Here is a 16,982-nt window from a genome sequence, read left to right as displayed (position 1 = left end):
TTGAAAGAGAGAAAAAAAAAAGAAAAATGGGACATGATCGGGTCTTCTCCACAAGCTACAAGCTGGCAGGATCCAACACAGCTTACTTTGCGTTCAAGCATTTGTTTTATATTTTAGGGAAATGTCACTTGAAGACTGTAATAGTAAATGTCTTTCCCCTTGTCCCCCCCTCAGGTGCTTTAATGTTTCAGAATGAGTTCTATGTTAAAATTCTTCTTGAAAAGTTTATCTATGGTAGTCACGAGCTTTGTGAATTATTCGCCAGAACCAAATCAATTTACTTGCTGTGAGAGTGCGACCCAAATATAAAGACCGCATGGAAAACTGAGCAGACTTTTCTGACATAAATAATTAAAATTAGGCAAAGATTTGAAAATATGGAAACAGGAAGCTAATAAAAACATAAGTTGTGTGTAATGTTAAGATAAATAAAAGCATCTAAAGCTGAACGTGACACCCAAGTAATCCCAGAAACAGCTGAGGCCTTTTCTTCAAGTGTCGGCACAGATAAAAACAATCACAGGAAAACATCCTGAAAGTGTGGGAAACACTTCCCGGAGCGGATACAACCAGCAAGGACTCACCACGTATGGAGCTTTGGAGAACTGGTGATCAGGCTGACTAGACTGGAAAGTCCAGGTCACCGAGGTTTTGGTGCTGACGACTTCGCTGGACTTGAAGGTGCATCGTAAGACTCCCGTCGTGCCGTTCTGTACGACCACTTCAGGGTCGGCATGGATGTCGATCGTGGACACCTGGTTGGCTCCTGTAAATTACAGAGGAAATAAAAAGTTCCTAGTGTAAGTGAACTCACCAGAAATGGAGCAAAACAAAAAGGTAATATTAGCCTTGGGGGGGGGGGGGGGGGGGTTGCAAGATAAACAGTAAATTGAAAAAGCAGTGTGGGTGGGGAGCAGGAAGCTGCCTGGAAGCTGTTGCTTTTAACCCTAAAAATTCCCCCACCACTTCTACCATTACAGTGTCTCAGGAACGGTAGTGTGTGACTCAGTGGGGTAAACTGTGACGGATAGCTTCTGTGTAGAGGATCTACCAAAGTTTTCCAGGCATTTATATCCCGTCCAGGAGGTTTACATTTCAGCTACAAAATGTAGTGTTTGTTCAGGGGACTAATGGAAACACACTTTATTCATTCACAGTTGGGAAAATTCTGGTGTCCAGCAGCAAACAATGTTTGCCATAATGAAGCACTCACTACCATATAAAACTATATATGGTCTATGTCATACATCTGTAAGGTAAATCCACAATGATCCGTGAAAACACCATTAACAATCACATTTTCATTATAATAAAAAGATCACTATCACTACTATGTTGCTAAGAGACCTCTATTTAGACCTGGAGATGATGATGAAGCCATTTCCTGTCTAACTTTCCACCAATCAGAGAGCTTAGATTGTGAAAGATCAACCATTGAGCAGAAAGTTCTATGTGTGTCTGAAAAGAAGAAAATAATGCTCCTCTATGGCTGGAATAAAGCCAAGAAGATGTTTTTGATGCACGATGGTGCCAAAAAGCAGCAGAAAGGGAGTTGGTTTTGTGAGGATAGCAGGTAATTAGTAGCATAAATAAGTGTAAATATGTAAATAGTTTCTGTTGTGTGTTTGTTTCAATGCCAATATTGTTTCTCCTGAAAGCCAAGGCTTGAGAGAAAGATGTGCAGGTGAGAAAAGGCTTGGTTTCTTTGGAAATTCTGCTTTCTTCTTCTGATTGATTATGTTGCTTTATCTATTGATACATTCATTTTACATAATTTGAGCCTCATAATCTGACAACTGAGGCTAAAAACATCATGTCTGCATGCTGACTAAGTTTTACATGGGGAAAAAAAAGGACAAGCAGACTAAAAATAGGGGAAAAAAAACAAAACATCTGACTTATCAAATGACAAACAAAGAACAGCAAATAAAAATTAAGTCATGATTCTGATTTTTCTAAATATTAAAATTCACAACCTTTTAAACCAGAATACTGTTTTTGGAGCAACTTGTTTTATCCTTTTTTTCTTTATTTAGCCAGGGAATGTCCCTTTGAGATACATCTGTTTTCCACTGAGTCCTCTCAATACAACACCAAAATTTCAGTTAACTAAAAATTGATATGTTGATATATAAACGCGTTTTCCTGATAAAACTAAACCTTTGCAGGATAAAAGTCACAGCTCAAGACAAAGGCACATCTGTAACAACAGCAATTAGAAATGTCCAAAGACTGATGAACATTATTTCTATCACTGTGCAAACGGTTTTACTCATGCAGCTCTTTTTTTTACTTCCAATGAGCCAGACTTTTGTTCGTTTTTATCTTTTAAAGAGGAACAGTTGAGCAACAGTTCTGCAGGCTTCATTTTCAGTCCAGTTCATCCATGGTTTTAGTTTTAGTTTATTGGTTTGTCACCGCCTTTAAAGCTGATATAAATCATTCCCAGCAGCTTGTCGCAAACCTGTGTAACTTGTTCCCGTAAAAAATACAACACAACCTGACCTGCACAGCACAGCTATGTTTGCTCCAGGTTTCTAGCTTTTAGCAGGTTGGTGGGGTTAACACAAACACCTAAAGGGAGACGCTATAGAAGAACCTCCATCCTTGTGCTGAAATACAGGCAGAAGAGTTTCACACATGGAACTTACAAATAGTTTTTATAAGTGGGAACATTAAAATCAGCTGTGCTGAATCCTGTCATGCAGCATTAGAGGGAATGTGAGACCTAATGACAAAATAATCTACATCGTGTAACATTGTGTGACCGCTACACTCAGCTGTGAAGTCATCACATTTTCAAACCTTATCGTGGAACATTTTCCACAAATTATTGAAATGTGACAAAAACACAGAGGACATCATTTAAAAAGTTCGGCTTGTGAAATGTCCTGATGGAGTGAATAACGACAGTTTTAATGAGAGCCACTCTACATATTATTCAAGTTCAGATCTCTGATAACAACTGACATTAATAAAACCTACAAAGAATATCGGATTGATTTTAAGCTGTAAAACAGCTCAAAAATAACTACAATGACGAACAGATTTGTTTTTTTGGTTGTGCATGATGATGATGGACAGGATGCGGTCGGGAAAATGCCCTTTAGCTTTGTTGCACCATCACGGTAGGGCTGCAACTAATGACTATTCTGATGGTCGATTCGTCACCGACTATTAAAACGACTAGTCGACCAATCGGATTATGTATCTCATGATTATTATATATGGATCAGCTTTGAAATCTTGCATGAGGTTGTTAAGTAAGGCCGACGTGCCTCCTCTTTAAATGTTCGAGCATTGCAGACGTACTTCCGTAGTACACAAGGTCCGCTTTACACATCTCACATGTATTTAATTTATTCTGTAAGTTTAAGGTGAAGTTATACCAGACTTTTAACGATCTCCGCCACAGTTTTCCTCCCTGGTCCGCCTCCATATTTTTTCGCTGGCGGATTTTATGGCACATGTGAAACTCTCAGCAGAGATTTTAAAAAAAGAGAAGAGGATGTCTCACTCTGGAGTTTTTTTTTTTTTTTTTTTTGCTGACAACAGTCGACGGCTAAATTCGTTGTCGACTATTTTTATTGTCGACTACTGTCGACAACGTCGACTAATCGTTGCAGCCCTACATCACGGTAGCTCCGAACAAAACTATTAGCCAAAATGTTGGAAGAGGTCAGCACGGTGTGAGGAGTTTTGAGAAACCGGACATGTAAAAGGACAAAAGAAGATGTGACAAGCCTGAAAAATATCAACAGCAGATGAATCATTTCTGAAAGTGACGTATAAACAAACAAAAAAATCCAGAAAAAGTAGCCCAACTTTGAGCATCATTACATAAAATAATATTTATGATAACTTTACAAATTTACAACATCTGAGCTCTTTCTGTAAAAAACACCGTAAGTGTATATATAACTCAAGTCTAGAATCGGACAACACTGATTGATTAGAGATGAAGATATATAAATATCGGCACATTAGATATTGGCCAAAAATCAAATATCACGCATCCCTAACCTGTATGGCAGAAAAATGCAAAACATCACTGAACTGCTCTGATTTCTTTTAATAGCCATGTTTCCATGGTAACATGCATTCGGATTAAAAGCCCGATCGGACTTTCAATCACAAACTGACGGATGTCTTCCAATCTCTTTTGTTACTGGTGCATTTTCCTTCATTATAACTCAAGGACGGCGTCGCGCTGCTATGATGTCTTGCTGTAGCTGACGCATCTCTCGCTATCCAGCTGATACTCCACCTACCAGGTAAGAGAACTGTTGCTGTGGAAATGCAACAGAGATCAGGATTTACCGAACCAAACCGTCCTCAACTGGATCTCACTCTGCACATACTGAAACTTAATGTTTTCACAGTTTAAACACCTCAAGCACTGAGCTGTAAATCTGTGGGAACAGTAACAGATATGTTATCTGATGGATCACATTGTTGTGGGCTGCATTAATGAATCTGTGAACCTGTTTATAAAACAGAACGGATTCACTCTGATGATGACGGTGAGGTCTGAGGTCACCGCTGCTCTGAGAAGAAGTCACATCTGTCCTCAGAGTGGCACAGTCCGACGACCCGTCTAAACACAAGGAAGTTTTGTTTCCCGTCTCCGTGTCACCACGACTTCAGCCAGCACGACAACAATAAACAGCTCATACAGCAGGGACGGTGTCTGCAACGGGACATGAATCACCGAGGAGTCGAGCCAAGTCGTCGTCTAGAGTCGGACTGTACCATGTGATGAAGAATAGAATCACAGGCCTTTTAAATCAGTCTGACCAAACTAATCTGCAGTTGTACTTACTTTAGTCCCCAACTTAACAGAGTTAAAACTGCTGATTACTGATTTATTTTAAAAATCTTTCAGGCATCAGTATGTTTTCACTGACATAAAATTCTTCTAAACCACAGAGAAGCAAGTATTATTATTTGGAGGCAAAATTAAAGAGCAGTTATTTTGGTACATTAATCTTTTCTGTCTTTTTTTTAATGTAACATTGAACTCAATCAACAATAGAAAGGAGGTCCAACACCACCTTTTTATCGTTCATTAATGTGTGTTTTTCCAGAGAGAGGGTTGTGTGACTTTTTTTTGGGGCGATTTTTATTTTAAATTAATGTGTTAATAAACACAGCATATCCTTAACAGAAGAAACTAGTGCCAGAGATTTTTTTATTCTCACTATCACTACTTATAAAGTGACCCAAGTCATTCGCCAGTCATTAAGGTAAACTTAGCACAAGAATTTAGTAAATGGGTGTTTGGTGGATTATTTCCTGGTTGTAACAATAAATCTCATCTTGTTTATTTCTCTTTTAAATGAAGCCAAATTGGTAAGGAAAAGGCATTTGTGGGACGAGCAGCAGAGTTGAGTTTGTGGGTTGCCCCCCTGAAAGATTTTCCGGATCTTCTCTGCCAAACAGCTGATTCTGTTGTTGACTGCTATCACGGCTTTTCACCGTCAGGCTGTTTGCCTTGGTGTCAGCAACATGTTCACAACAACACGTTGTGTTCAGCTTTCAGATTCTGACAACAGAAGACGGATTGTAGGTTCAAAGTGTGGAAAGAACATTAGAGAACGCTGCTGACTGCTGCACCAACAGGGTAACATCTTCTGGTGGAGGCAGTGTGATGGTGTGGGCCAGCATCTTCACTGGAAAAGCAAGGCTTGTCATCATTGGAGGAAACCTAAATGCAGAAAGATGTGGAGATGAGATTCTGCAACCAGTGGTGATCCCATATTGCCACAGTCTGGGACTGAACTTTATCCTTCAGGATGACAAAGCTGACCCCGACAGAGCTGGTTTATCAGAGACCACCTCCAGGAAAGGGAGGACCTGCCTGTAGTTCCAATCTCAACCCCACTGAACACATGTGGGATCAGCTTGGGCTGCTGTTTGTACCAGAGCGATCAACAGTCTGCCATACTGGCAAACTGGGGACAGATGCTAGTTGAAGAATGGGAAGTCATCCCACAACATTGTGTGCCCAGAATGGTGACCAGCATGAGGTGTAGGGACCAGGATGTTATGGCTGTGCATGTCTTCCTTCTTCAGACTTCCATCATCTAATACAATGAAAGGTCAACAGCAGAATCAGCGGTTTAGTTTTTGTTTTCTTTTGTTTTCATGGAGCAACCCGCTGCTGCTCGCCCTACAGCTTAGCTTCCCTTACAAATATGGCTTCATTTAAAGGGGGAGAAACAGGCTTTCCAGCAGAATAAGATTTATAACCTAGAACCATTGTTACAGCAAAAGAATAATCCACTAAAGAATCATTTGCTCACTTTTTCTGCTAAGTTTAGTTACTTTTCTGCAGAAATGCACTTTAATCATTTCAGTTCTCTAACAAGTTGGTGAGGTTTGTATGATAGATATTTTTATAGTATGCAAATCTAAGATAAAAACTGCCAGCACCTGTAAATATTTTCATTACTTTAAAAAAAATGGTTCTGGAGCTGCTCAGTGGTTGGTGGTTAGCACTGTCCCCTCACAGCAAGAAGGTTCCTGGTTCATAACTCAGCCACAGACTTTATGTGTCAAGTTTATGTTCTTTTAGCTACTCCAGCTTCCTCTCACAGCCCAAAAACATGCATCTCAGGGTTGTTGAGGATGCTAAACAGGCCTGTAACTCATCCAGGCTATATTCCACCTCTCACCTTGTAGCAGCTGGGAAAGACTCCAGCCCCCACTTCAAACCAAAACTGAATCAAGCAGGTACAGACGATGGGCAAGTTTCATTTTAGCATCTACTCTTTTCTCACCAGCTGTGTGATAAATAAAAACATGAGAAGTGATGTCCAGTTTAAACACTGGCAGTCAGATCCAAATAGGGAATGTCTGACCAAACACTCATCTTCATGGTACATTAAGGAAGTTTTTTACAGCTATAAAAATCTTTAAAAATAAAGTCACATGCTTTGCAGACGCGACTTTCACATCCTTGAAGTTTTCATGTCAGTGCAAAATGAGAACAAAGACCATTAGGTCCAAGTTTTTTTTAATGAACTGAGACTTTTAAACCTTAGGAGATAAAGTCCATCAGAAAGCAACTGTAACACCAGCAAAAAGATTACTTTGAGCCAAATTCACAACATGAACAGAAGGAAGTATTTGTCATCCATTTTCCGTCTGTCAGATGATATCAGTATGAGATTTAAACCAGAACGCCGTCAGACAATTTCTCTTTAAATACACAATATTGAATTAGTTTTTAATAGCTGCATTATGATGCTTGTGAAATGATACAGTGCATATGGTTTCAAAATCTATTTTTTAAATATGAATTTGGTTTTAAGTTGTAAAAGTCATATAAAACTAATTATTCTTAGCTGGTAAATTTCTACTGATGTATACATAACAGTAACATTTTGTTAGATGACATTTTAGTGTTTACTGGTGCAAAGTTAAAGTAGCTGACCTGATACAAATGCATTTTCTACAATTATATTGATGATACCCAGCATAGTGTTAACGTTTGTGTAATCTGTGCCTCATAAGTTTATGTAACACTAAAACCAACACTCCACTTGGTGTTTACTTAGCAGTTAACGTTAATATCTACACTATACTATCTTAGCAACCTTTTATATCAGTACTTAAGTGTAATAACAATTTTGATAAAACATAAATTGTGCCAAAACCCCTCTTTGGGTCCAAGTATGTGAAGCTACATGCGCCACAACACTGAGTTTAATTTGGTTATTTACTGCCAAAAGGAACAAAATCACAGGCCTGCAGTTGTGTTAGTACTTCTGCATTTGGGACATCTTTATATGTGATGGGAGTTTCGTTTTCTGGGTCAGAAAGAGGTTAGACAATGAGAAAATTAAACGATATCTTAGGTTCCTGAAGATGAGCCACTCCAGTTTATTATCCACACAGCGGATGCGGTGGTTCTCCGATTTGTTTAAACAAATGTTACTCGACGCTGCTGCTGGAAGAAATTATGCTTAGATAATGCAGTCATTATCTGTGTTTGAACCTGGTTTTATAGACAGTAAGTTAGAGTAACACGAACAGTGACACGTAATGACACGGCTAACAGCCACCACTACACAGTGGATATAACACCGTGGAAATATTGTCTGTGTTAAAACGAGATATTCTTTCAAATCGGCAATTACTCAGGTCACCCGGCGAATCTTTAAAGAGCTAAATATGCATGTTAAAGCCAGTTCGGCCTCCTTTTTGTCATGGCTGGTCCCCACCGTCACCTTCTGCTTGAAGGCACGAGCAGGGCGGCAGCCACCTTCATACATACAAATCCCCATTCACATTTTGGTGAATTTAAACTTCTATTATTTGTAACGTTACGTCGATGTAAGCACAAGGCGTAAATAACTACCAACCCTCACAAAAGATGTTTCTGGGTATTTTAAACATAAACTCTACCTGCGAGGCTGAACAAAGGCTTATTAATCAGCAGGATTGAGGTTGGGGGTGCAACGTTGTGTCTGCGAGGTAACATCGCATACAAGCTAACCTGATATATCCCATCTCCAATCATTTCCTCAAATTCAAACATTTACTTACTGACATTTAAATTATACAAGGCTTCAATACTCACCTAATACGACATATAACATAAACTCGGTTAATAAAATACGCCTGCAAACGGTATTCGAGCATTTGGGCTCCATTATGTTGTTGTAAACAGGAGTAGTTCCCAGAGTGGTCCAATGGCACTGCTAGTTTCTGTGATTTTTTTTTCTCCACCTTTACTGTCCAAGTCTCTTTTCTTCGCACAAAGCTACAATGAGAGACGCCCCATTCTGAGGGGAACGCCTGCCCCCTGCAGGACGGGCATGTAACTACACTTACTCGCCACTGTTACACAATACGTTTATTATACTTTTATTTAATAAATTTGATCAAATTTTTAGATATCAACAAATACTGACACACACACACACATATAAGTATATAAAAGGGCTGGGCACATGTTATTGCGTTAACACAATAATGCGGTCAGGTTTTTGTTTATCTGTTTATCTATATATTTATGGATTAAATATTTATGTTACCAAGTAATTGAACAAGTGTACCTAATGAAGTGGATGGTCAGGGTAAAGCTGTGACAAATTTAACAAAACAGTTTTATGTTGTTTATTTAATTATGTGGTTATTTCAGGATTACTTATGCTGGCAAACAGGAGCTAATTGGCTAAACATGGAGAAGCATTTTCCTGAGACTAATAATTCAGTTATAAAACCCCATAAATATCTGTTATGATCTATAAATAATAAAAAATCCTAACATGACATCTGATAAACAGCAGTTTACTAAAGAAATTGTGATGATTACTTCAGATGTTACTAGCCAAATATTTATGCATTTGTTCAATCGTTTTGTGATTTCCCATTAAATGAAAATCTGTACCTTAAATCTGAAGTGTTTTCATGCTTACTCTAGAAGTTGAATATTACAAAATGTTGTAATGACAAATACTTTTTAACAGAAAATTATTCCATCTTGTCCTTAGGTCGGGAAGAGTGGAAACTAGTTACTCTGAAAACCCTTCACATGGTCTCCCTCCATGCTTCACGTTTTGAACTCATCTTCCAAGAGATTGAACTTTCGATGTATTCTTTTTTCTTTTTTAGAACAAAATACACTGATTAGAGCAATATTGGCTGTTTAAAAAAATGCTAATAGAAATTGACTAGCCACCTCCTTTATCAGGTTCACCTGCTTGTTAGCACAAATATCCAATCAGCCAATCCAACATCCAAACATGGATCCATCCTGCCTTTGATCAATGCTTCAGGCTGCTGCTGGTGTAATAGTGTGGGGGCATATTTTCTTGGCCCACTTTGGGCCCTTTAGTACCACCATGGCCTGGTTTAACCACCACAGCCTACCTGAGTATTGTTGCTGACCATGTCCATCCCTTCATGACCACAGTGGAGCATCTTCTGATGCTACTTCCAGCAGGATAATGCACCATGTCACAAAGCTCAGATCATCTCCAGCTGCTTTCTAGAACATGACAATGAGTTCACTGGACTCCACAGTCACCAGATCTCAATCCAGTAGAGCAGCTTTGGGATGTGGTGGAACGGGAGATTCTCATCATGGATGTAGCAACTGTGTGATGCTGTAATGTCAATATGAAGGAAAACCTCTGAGGAATGTTTCCAACACCTTGTTCCATCTATCACACCAATAATGAAGGCAGTTCTGAAAGGAAAAAAGGGTCCAACCCGGTACTAGAAGGTGGACCTGATAAAGTGAAAGTGAGGGTATTATAAATAAATATAAATAAACTATAATGCTGAAGGTGAGAAAAGAGACAGCGAGAGGGAGATCTGTGCAGGAAAACCACAAAACATGACACAAATTCAGTGAGCAGTCCTTTATAGTCAGTACTGTTTAAATGTCATGGTATTCATCATCCAGCTTCTTGCTCATGCCACTCTTTCATGAGTAAAATTACATCAACTAATCATCATGCCCCCAAGATTGTAAGACAATTATCTTCTATGAAACACATTTGTCTCTTCTCTTAGCTTTAGAGTCCATCAGACACAGAAGTGACGTCTGATCACGATGCTTCGATTGGTATCAATAAAAGTGGAATTACAAATGTTTACCATCAGCTCAAACTGTCCAGTTTTTAGCTGTAAACCAAACCCAAATAGGAAAACATTTAAAAAAGGTCTAGTCCACATTTTTCTGAATTCGTAACTAATTTAAATGATGAGGTGAATATTCATGTATGGATGTTACAAAGGTTGAAGAGACGGCAGTCAGCGTGTCTTAAGAAGGAAAAAGAACATCTTTCCACCTATCATTCTTCTCTAAAACAAGTAATTACACCCAATATTTTACAAATAAATTTAGGATCTGAGTGCAGTTTGTCATGAATTCATAATTATGTTAAAAACTAAGCAGCAGGAAGCACAGTGTGAGCTTTTAGGTCATCTTCTCCAACCATTTCTGGGATTTAACGTACATTTTAACAAACAATCCAAAGCATTAGGGAAGAAATCCATTAATAAAATAAACTTTCAAGCATGACAACAACAAACTGTCTCTTTAGAAGATTAAGTGAAATTGATTCAATACGGACCATTACTGATGTAGACATTAAATAAGCCGATGCAGTTAAGGCCTTTAGAGAAAGAACGTCCCGAATTTTCAACGCAGCTTCGTAAGTTCAGTTTCACTCAGTGCAACTCATGGTCTGGCTCACACACCCACACCGTTTCATAAAACACTGCAAGAATCTGGCATAAATACAACTCAGGATATTTACAGTATAAACATACGAAACAGGAAACACAGGCAACAAAAACAAAACAGAAAAAACATCCTGAAAGCAAACAATGCAACTGTAATGCAAACTGCAGAGACGAGACCCCCACCACCTTTATCTGAGAAGTTATTCTACTCAACCAGCCTCAGAGATTCTCGTCAAAATCTCTCAGAGGAAAAAAAAAGATTCATTTCTGGTTTTTACAGCCTTAAAACTGAGTGGAAACCAAAATAAAACATTATATCCTAAACAGTTTCTCAAATTGTTTCTCATTTGTGACCAAATTTTGACTCATATCAATACTTCAAAATATCAATAAATACCCCAAGAAAAAGAAAACAAAAAAACATGCATGTAATGATGAAGAATCACGATCCATACAACTCTCTTTTCACTGATTAATCCCACCAACGAGCAGCCTGGTCCAACACGTCATACAGCTGCTTCTCACGTTTAAACAGCCTGGATAAAACATGGATGTTAGAAAACGCAGTTCTTAGGTTTGAGACTCTTGTGTGATTTATCAGAGAAAGACAAAGAGATCATGAGAAGCCACAGAAAAGGACAGAAAGAACCCAGTTTGTAAAGAAAACCAGTCCTCGTTTACCGAAATCAGAGGCAGGTCTACATGTCATAACCTGCTCCAGAGTGACAGATTCCTTACTTTGGAAAACAAAGGTTAAAGGTCCCCTCCCAAAGTTAAATCTGAGGGAAAAGATGGAGGCATTTTAAGACTGTCTGCAGGAAAACAGTACAAATGTTGCACTTAAATATTTAATAAAAGCTCAAATAGTTGAATGAATCAAGCTGAAGCACATGCTCTCACCTTTGCACAGCTGGGCATTTCTTATGCAAAGTTCACATTAAGATCAGATCTCGGATTTTTCTGCATACTGGCTGATTTGGTCACATGCTCCTGATCCACAGCTTCAAAGCCTCCGCAGTGATCTATATCCTGTCCTCTAAATATTTTCCCCATCATGTATCAAACAGAAATTGAGCAGAAACAAATGAATTCACGGATAACAGAAGATCATGTAGCAATGAATGTTTCAGCCAGAGACTTTTCTCTCTTTAGGGGGGCTTTTGTGCTCTTCCAATATAATCTAAAAGTTGCCCACTAAGATATTCAAAATTACATTAGGAAAGTCTGTCCGAAGCTAATTCAGAAAGAAAACACATCAACAGGAGCAAAAGGTGCATTAAAATCCATTTTTCATGTACTGTTTTTATTCTGACACCTCGTCCTTCCGTCTCACTTAAACTGGATCAACTAGTGTTTTTAAAAGAAATAAAACCCACAACTTCCAACATGCCCAGTGTTTCCATGTTGTACTTGTACAGTTTAACAAAGAAAAGGTTGAGACTGAGAGCAACACCAAAACAAAATGCAGCTGAGGACATTAAAGAAATGAGAGTATTGCTTACATTGCTTTATATTCCTTTTTTTTTAATCCCAGTTCATTTATGTGCAAGTGTTCTCCTTCCTTCATTGTGTCTTTGTGACAGGTTGCACGGGTTAAAACACCAGAACACAGTGGGGAAATGTCAGAAAAAGATCACAGGGGTACGAAAAAAAAAGAAAAAAACATGGAAAGAACAAGCAAGTGGAGTAAGGAAGCGATTATCAACCGCTGTGAAAACAGGGAGAAATTTCTACCTGGAAAGAGAAGAGAGGTGGCAGATGAAAAGTCCTCAAGAGGACAACAAACCATTTTTTGGTTGAGCTAAGACAGTCGTATCTACAGTAGAAACAAGACACAGACCCACGGGGTGAGGGGCTTCCACTCCCTCCATCCACAGACATTTACTTATTTACATTTTTCTAGTAGTGTTCTTCGATCTTTTGTCCAACGAGTCTTCACAAACTTTTTAATGTATGCAAAAGGCCACGAGCTCCTCGTGTCACACCCTGTCCTGGTGCTTCCAAACTCTTCCGAGGTGGTTATGGGGAGGAGGAAGGGGTGGGATAATGATGTTACTGGGTCAGTGATAAAGAAAGAAGGGAATGAAACTGAAGCCAGTCTTCATTCAGAGGCATCATGTCTCTGGAAGTTGGTTGATGTCAGTCAAGTTGGTGTCATTGAGAATTACTTTGATCCGATCCAAGGAGTCCGCCTGTCGTATCCGCTCCAGCTGAACCTGCAGACACAAACAAACACACACTTGTTCACTGGTAGCCTAGTGGTTACAGAGGTGGGCTTGGGTCTAGAGAACCCAGGGTCAAGTCCCAAGTGTGCCAACAGAGATGGGCCCTTGAACAAGTCCCTCAATTGCTCCCCATGGTAACCCATCAGCCCACCAGATCTAATGCAGAGCCAAATGTCCCAATCAGGACGAATAAAGTAAACATGTATTCAATTTTTGGGGGGGGTTAGATTTGCATAAGAAGGAAAAGTCCTGATCGCAGTAACACAAACCAACTACAGCAAGTTAACTTTGACATCCAACATGTCCTCCTTACCTGAAGTGTCTGAGAAAGTTTGACAAAGTCCTTTTGAACCTGCTCACTGACATCCAGCTCCGTCTGCAGCCGCTGGGCTTTGTCTCTTTCATCCAGGACCTGACTTTCTAGTGCACTCTAGGGTAGACACACAAACAAGTTTTCACAAAAGACTGAACAGAGCGACAGCTTCATGTGTATCAGGTTTTACTACAAATTGGCGCATTCATTCTGCCTGTTACAGCATTAAATTAAACATTAGAACTGCCACGACTGAGGCTCAGATTCAGCATGACCTGCTTGGTGGATTAGATGCTGTACGGAGGCCAGCTATGCAGCAGCAGATATTATAAAATGCTGGATGGTGCTGAATGGAGCTTCGCTGTGGTAATTTACAGATAAATGTGCATGCCAAACGCAGACCTTTGCAGTAGTGAGCTCTCTGAGCTGCTGCTCCAGGGTGATCCTCAGGCCCTGGATGCTCTCCAGTGTCTCGGTCCTCTCGGCCAGACTCCTCTGCAGCTGCACGAACAAGATAATACATTAATAATGGCAATTTAATTAAGTTCACAGCGTCTACTGACTTTATGATTACAAGTTATTGTTCAGTCTTTATATTGGTGTTAAGATAACAACTCAAAGCCACATTTTTATTTGTCTGTAAATGATTCCTGTCCATTAGACAGATGTAGATTAAGTATTTAATCTCCTCTCATAATGTGTCAGAATCACCTCCTGTTTACTAGATGATTCACTCCATTAACTATCAGTCCTTCTGTGTGAGGTCTCCTCCCTTTTCCTCCCCCTCCCATGAATCTAAATATAAATTGAAGTGATGGTTTGTTTGTCTCGGTGTCTGAATGTGAGGGCGATGAGCACCAAAGTGATGCAGACTCTTCATAAGTGACTGTACTGGTCCGTTGAGGTTGTTTACTGGTCAATCTACCTGCACTTCAGGTAAAAAAAAAAAGCAAAGAAGAAGAAACCCTTGTGAAAAGATCAAAACACATTAAAAGAAATGAACAGATTAAGATGAGCTACAATAAAGCAGAAAGGTAGAATATACTAAAATAAATTTAAGATTAAGACACACTTCGAGAAATTAAAATGCTAAAATACATTAAAAGACAGACACAACGTTCACATGCTGTAGGAGTAAAAATGTGTTTTAAGAGGTGATTCAGAAGCTTCCAGAGTGGGTTTGATCTGGGAGGGGAGCTCATTCCACAGGTCCCAGTACTGAAAAAACTTGATCACCTCTGGTTTTGAGTCTGGATTTTGGGCCGAGAAGGAGGCTCTGATCGGCAGATCTCAGTGCCCTGGATGGAGTGTTCAGTTCCAGCAGGGTGATATACGAGTCTTTGATGGTCCATTTAAAGATTAAACGGTAAAATCTTAAAATGAATTCTAAGATGTACAGGCAGCCAGAATAGTGATGCCAGGATGGGGGTGATGTTGCTTTTTAGTGCCAGTTCATTTTAGACACAGAAATACTATTTTTCACATTTTTTTGAGCACTGTTGTTCATGTGTGGGACTATAATTGGATTTCACTCCATTTAATCAGAAATCCTGGTCAGAGAAGCTCACTGAGATCTCGATGAACTGAGGAAGGGTTTCTTTCATCCCCTCTAAGTTGGCCATCTTTCCCCTGATTTACATGAACATCAAAGATTTCCAGGAGAAAGACCATCTGGTCGGGTCTATTTCTAGAGGCTTTCTGGCTGGAAATGTAAAGAACGGCTGTCTACAGCATGCAGGAGGAAGCACACGATGAAAAAAGTAGACTGTGGAAGTTACAGTGCTTTCTTTAGAGCATACTGAGAACAGCAGATAAGGCCCCTGGTTGTGTCGATATGAGTTCTTCATGTATCTGTGCGTATTAGAAGTAGCAGGGACTGAGAGGAAAGCAGTGTACAGGTCAGCAGAAAGACGCACTCACATCAAAGCAGCAGCAAATAATTCAGAATATCTGCTGATGCAATCACACATCTCAGAGGTTTTACGAGGGTCTGGATGGAAAACCTCCACAGATCATCCTTCGTAAATGGTGTAAACATGTGTGTTCTTATTTGGATCACTCTGGAACGTCTGAAAAACTTTTCAGAACTCCAGTAAAAATGAAAGAAGCTATAAAGTTTACTTAAAGGAGGTTATGTTTCTCTGCTTAACATGGAGTAACACACTCCACACCACCAAAGTTTTAAAAAATCCTAAATTTGGAGATATAGAGAGAAGATCTGTGATCCAGGAGGGGCTCAGACTAGAGCTGCTCCTCCTCCGCATCGAGAGGAGCCAGATGAGGTGGCTCGGGCATCTGGTGAGGATGCCTCCCGGACGCCTCCCTGGTGGGGTGTTCGGGGTATGTCGTACCAGGAGGAGACCCTGTAGGAAGACCCAGGACATGCTGGAGGAACTACAGCTCTCGGCTGGTCTAGGAATGCCTCAGGATCTCCCTAGATGAATTGGAAGAAGTGTCCAGGGAGAGGGACATCTGGGGTTCCATGCTTAGGCAGCTGCCCCCATGACCCGACCCCAGATAAGAGATAGAAAATGAATAAATGGTAAACAATGGATTTTCAGTGTATATCGCGTTGGGATCAAACTTGCGATTTACACTCTGAGTTACAACAGACCTCCGATCTCATTCATGGACTTTCCCCCTCTCTGGAGATGATATATATAAACTATGGTAACCTTTTTCTAAATAGATAGACTGAAGCATATGTAGCCCTGTGCCCATCCTTTAAGCCTCTGCTTGAAAGCTGGATCATTTCAATGGTAAAATACAGCATTACTGATGTCATTGCTCCCACAAAGGTGAAAGTAATCGCTGCCAAAAAGTGAGCTCCATGGAAAAAACAGTAGTAAGAGCTGAAAAACCAGGATGTCAACAAGCTGAATGTAGGTGGCGGAAAAGGTTCACTACGAGATCTATAAAGAGAGACTGAGCATTTATAATCTGGAGGTGAGAAATGCAAGACCATCTTTCTTTTCTGACACCATTGTTAAGAACAGCAATAAGTTTGTTACTGCTGACAGGCTAACTAATCCTCCTGTGTCAGTAACACCAGAACGTGTATCCAACCGGGCCTGGGATGAATTGGCTTCTTTCTTTACTGACAACATTCAGAAAATCAACATATCAACATATGTCCCTGTGTCCACTCAGAGACATGAACACCATGACACACTTTTCTCCAATCAGTCCTAAAAACCTGGATGAGATCACTGGCCATCTGAAAATCACCACTTGTTGTC

The 16,982-nt window shown here is 39.8% G+C and overlaps 2 protein-coding genes across 4 annotated transcripts in view; both read right to left on the bottom strand.

Moving 5' to 3' along the window:
• mpzl1l (myelin protein zero-like 1 like) overlaps positions 1–8,721 on the bottom strand; it is a 28,661-nt gene extending 19,940 nt beyond the window's left edge. For both annotated transcript variants that reach the window (XM_042008784.1, XM_042008785.1), the window contains exons 1-2: positions 8,588–8,721; positions 585–766 (exon numbers count right to left, since the gene is read on the bottom strand). In XM_042008784.1, the coding sequence (XP_041864718.1) occupies positions 585–766; positions 8,588–8,660 (255 nt within the window). In that variant the 5' untranslated portion in view covers positions 8,661–8,721. The remainder of the gene's footprint in view (positions 1–584; positions 767–8,587) is intronic.
• Positions 8,722–10,361: 1,640 nt separating this feature from the next.
• rabep1 (rabaptin, RAB GTPase binding effector protein 1) overlaps positions 10,362–16,982 on the bottom strand; it is a 50,660-nt gene continuing 44,039 nt past the window's right edge. For both annotated transcript variants that reach the window (XM_042008779.1, XM_042008780.1), the window contains 3 exons: positions 14,146–14,244; positions 13,744–13,860; positions 10,362–13,421 (listed from right to left, as the gene is read on the bottom strand). In XM_042008779.1, coding sequence (XP_041864713.1) covers positions 13,320–13,421; positions 13,744–13,860; positions 14,146–14,244 — 318 coding nt within the window. In that variant the 3' untranslated portion in view covers positions 10,362–13,319. The remainder of the gene's footprint in view (positions 13,422–13,743; positions 13,861–14,145; positions 14,245–16,982) is intronic.

The sequence above is a fragment of the Melanotaenia boesemani genome, chromosome 15 (genome assembly GCF_017639745.1).
Source record: "Melanotaenia boesemani isolate fMelBoe1 chromosome 15, fMelBoe1.pri, whole genome shotgun sequence".
NCBI classification, from domain to species: Eukaryota; Metazoa; Chordata; class Actinopteri; order Atheriniformes; family Melanotaeniidae; genus Melanotaenia; species Melanotaenia boesemani.
This window is presented reverse-complemented; position numbering and strand designations above follow the sequence as displayed.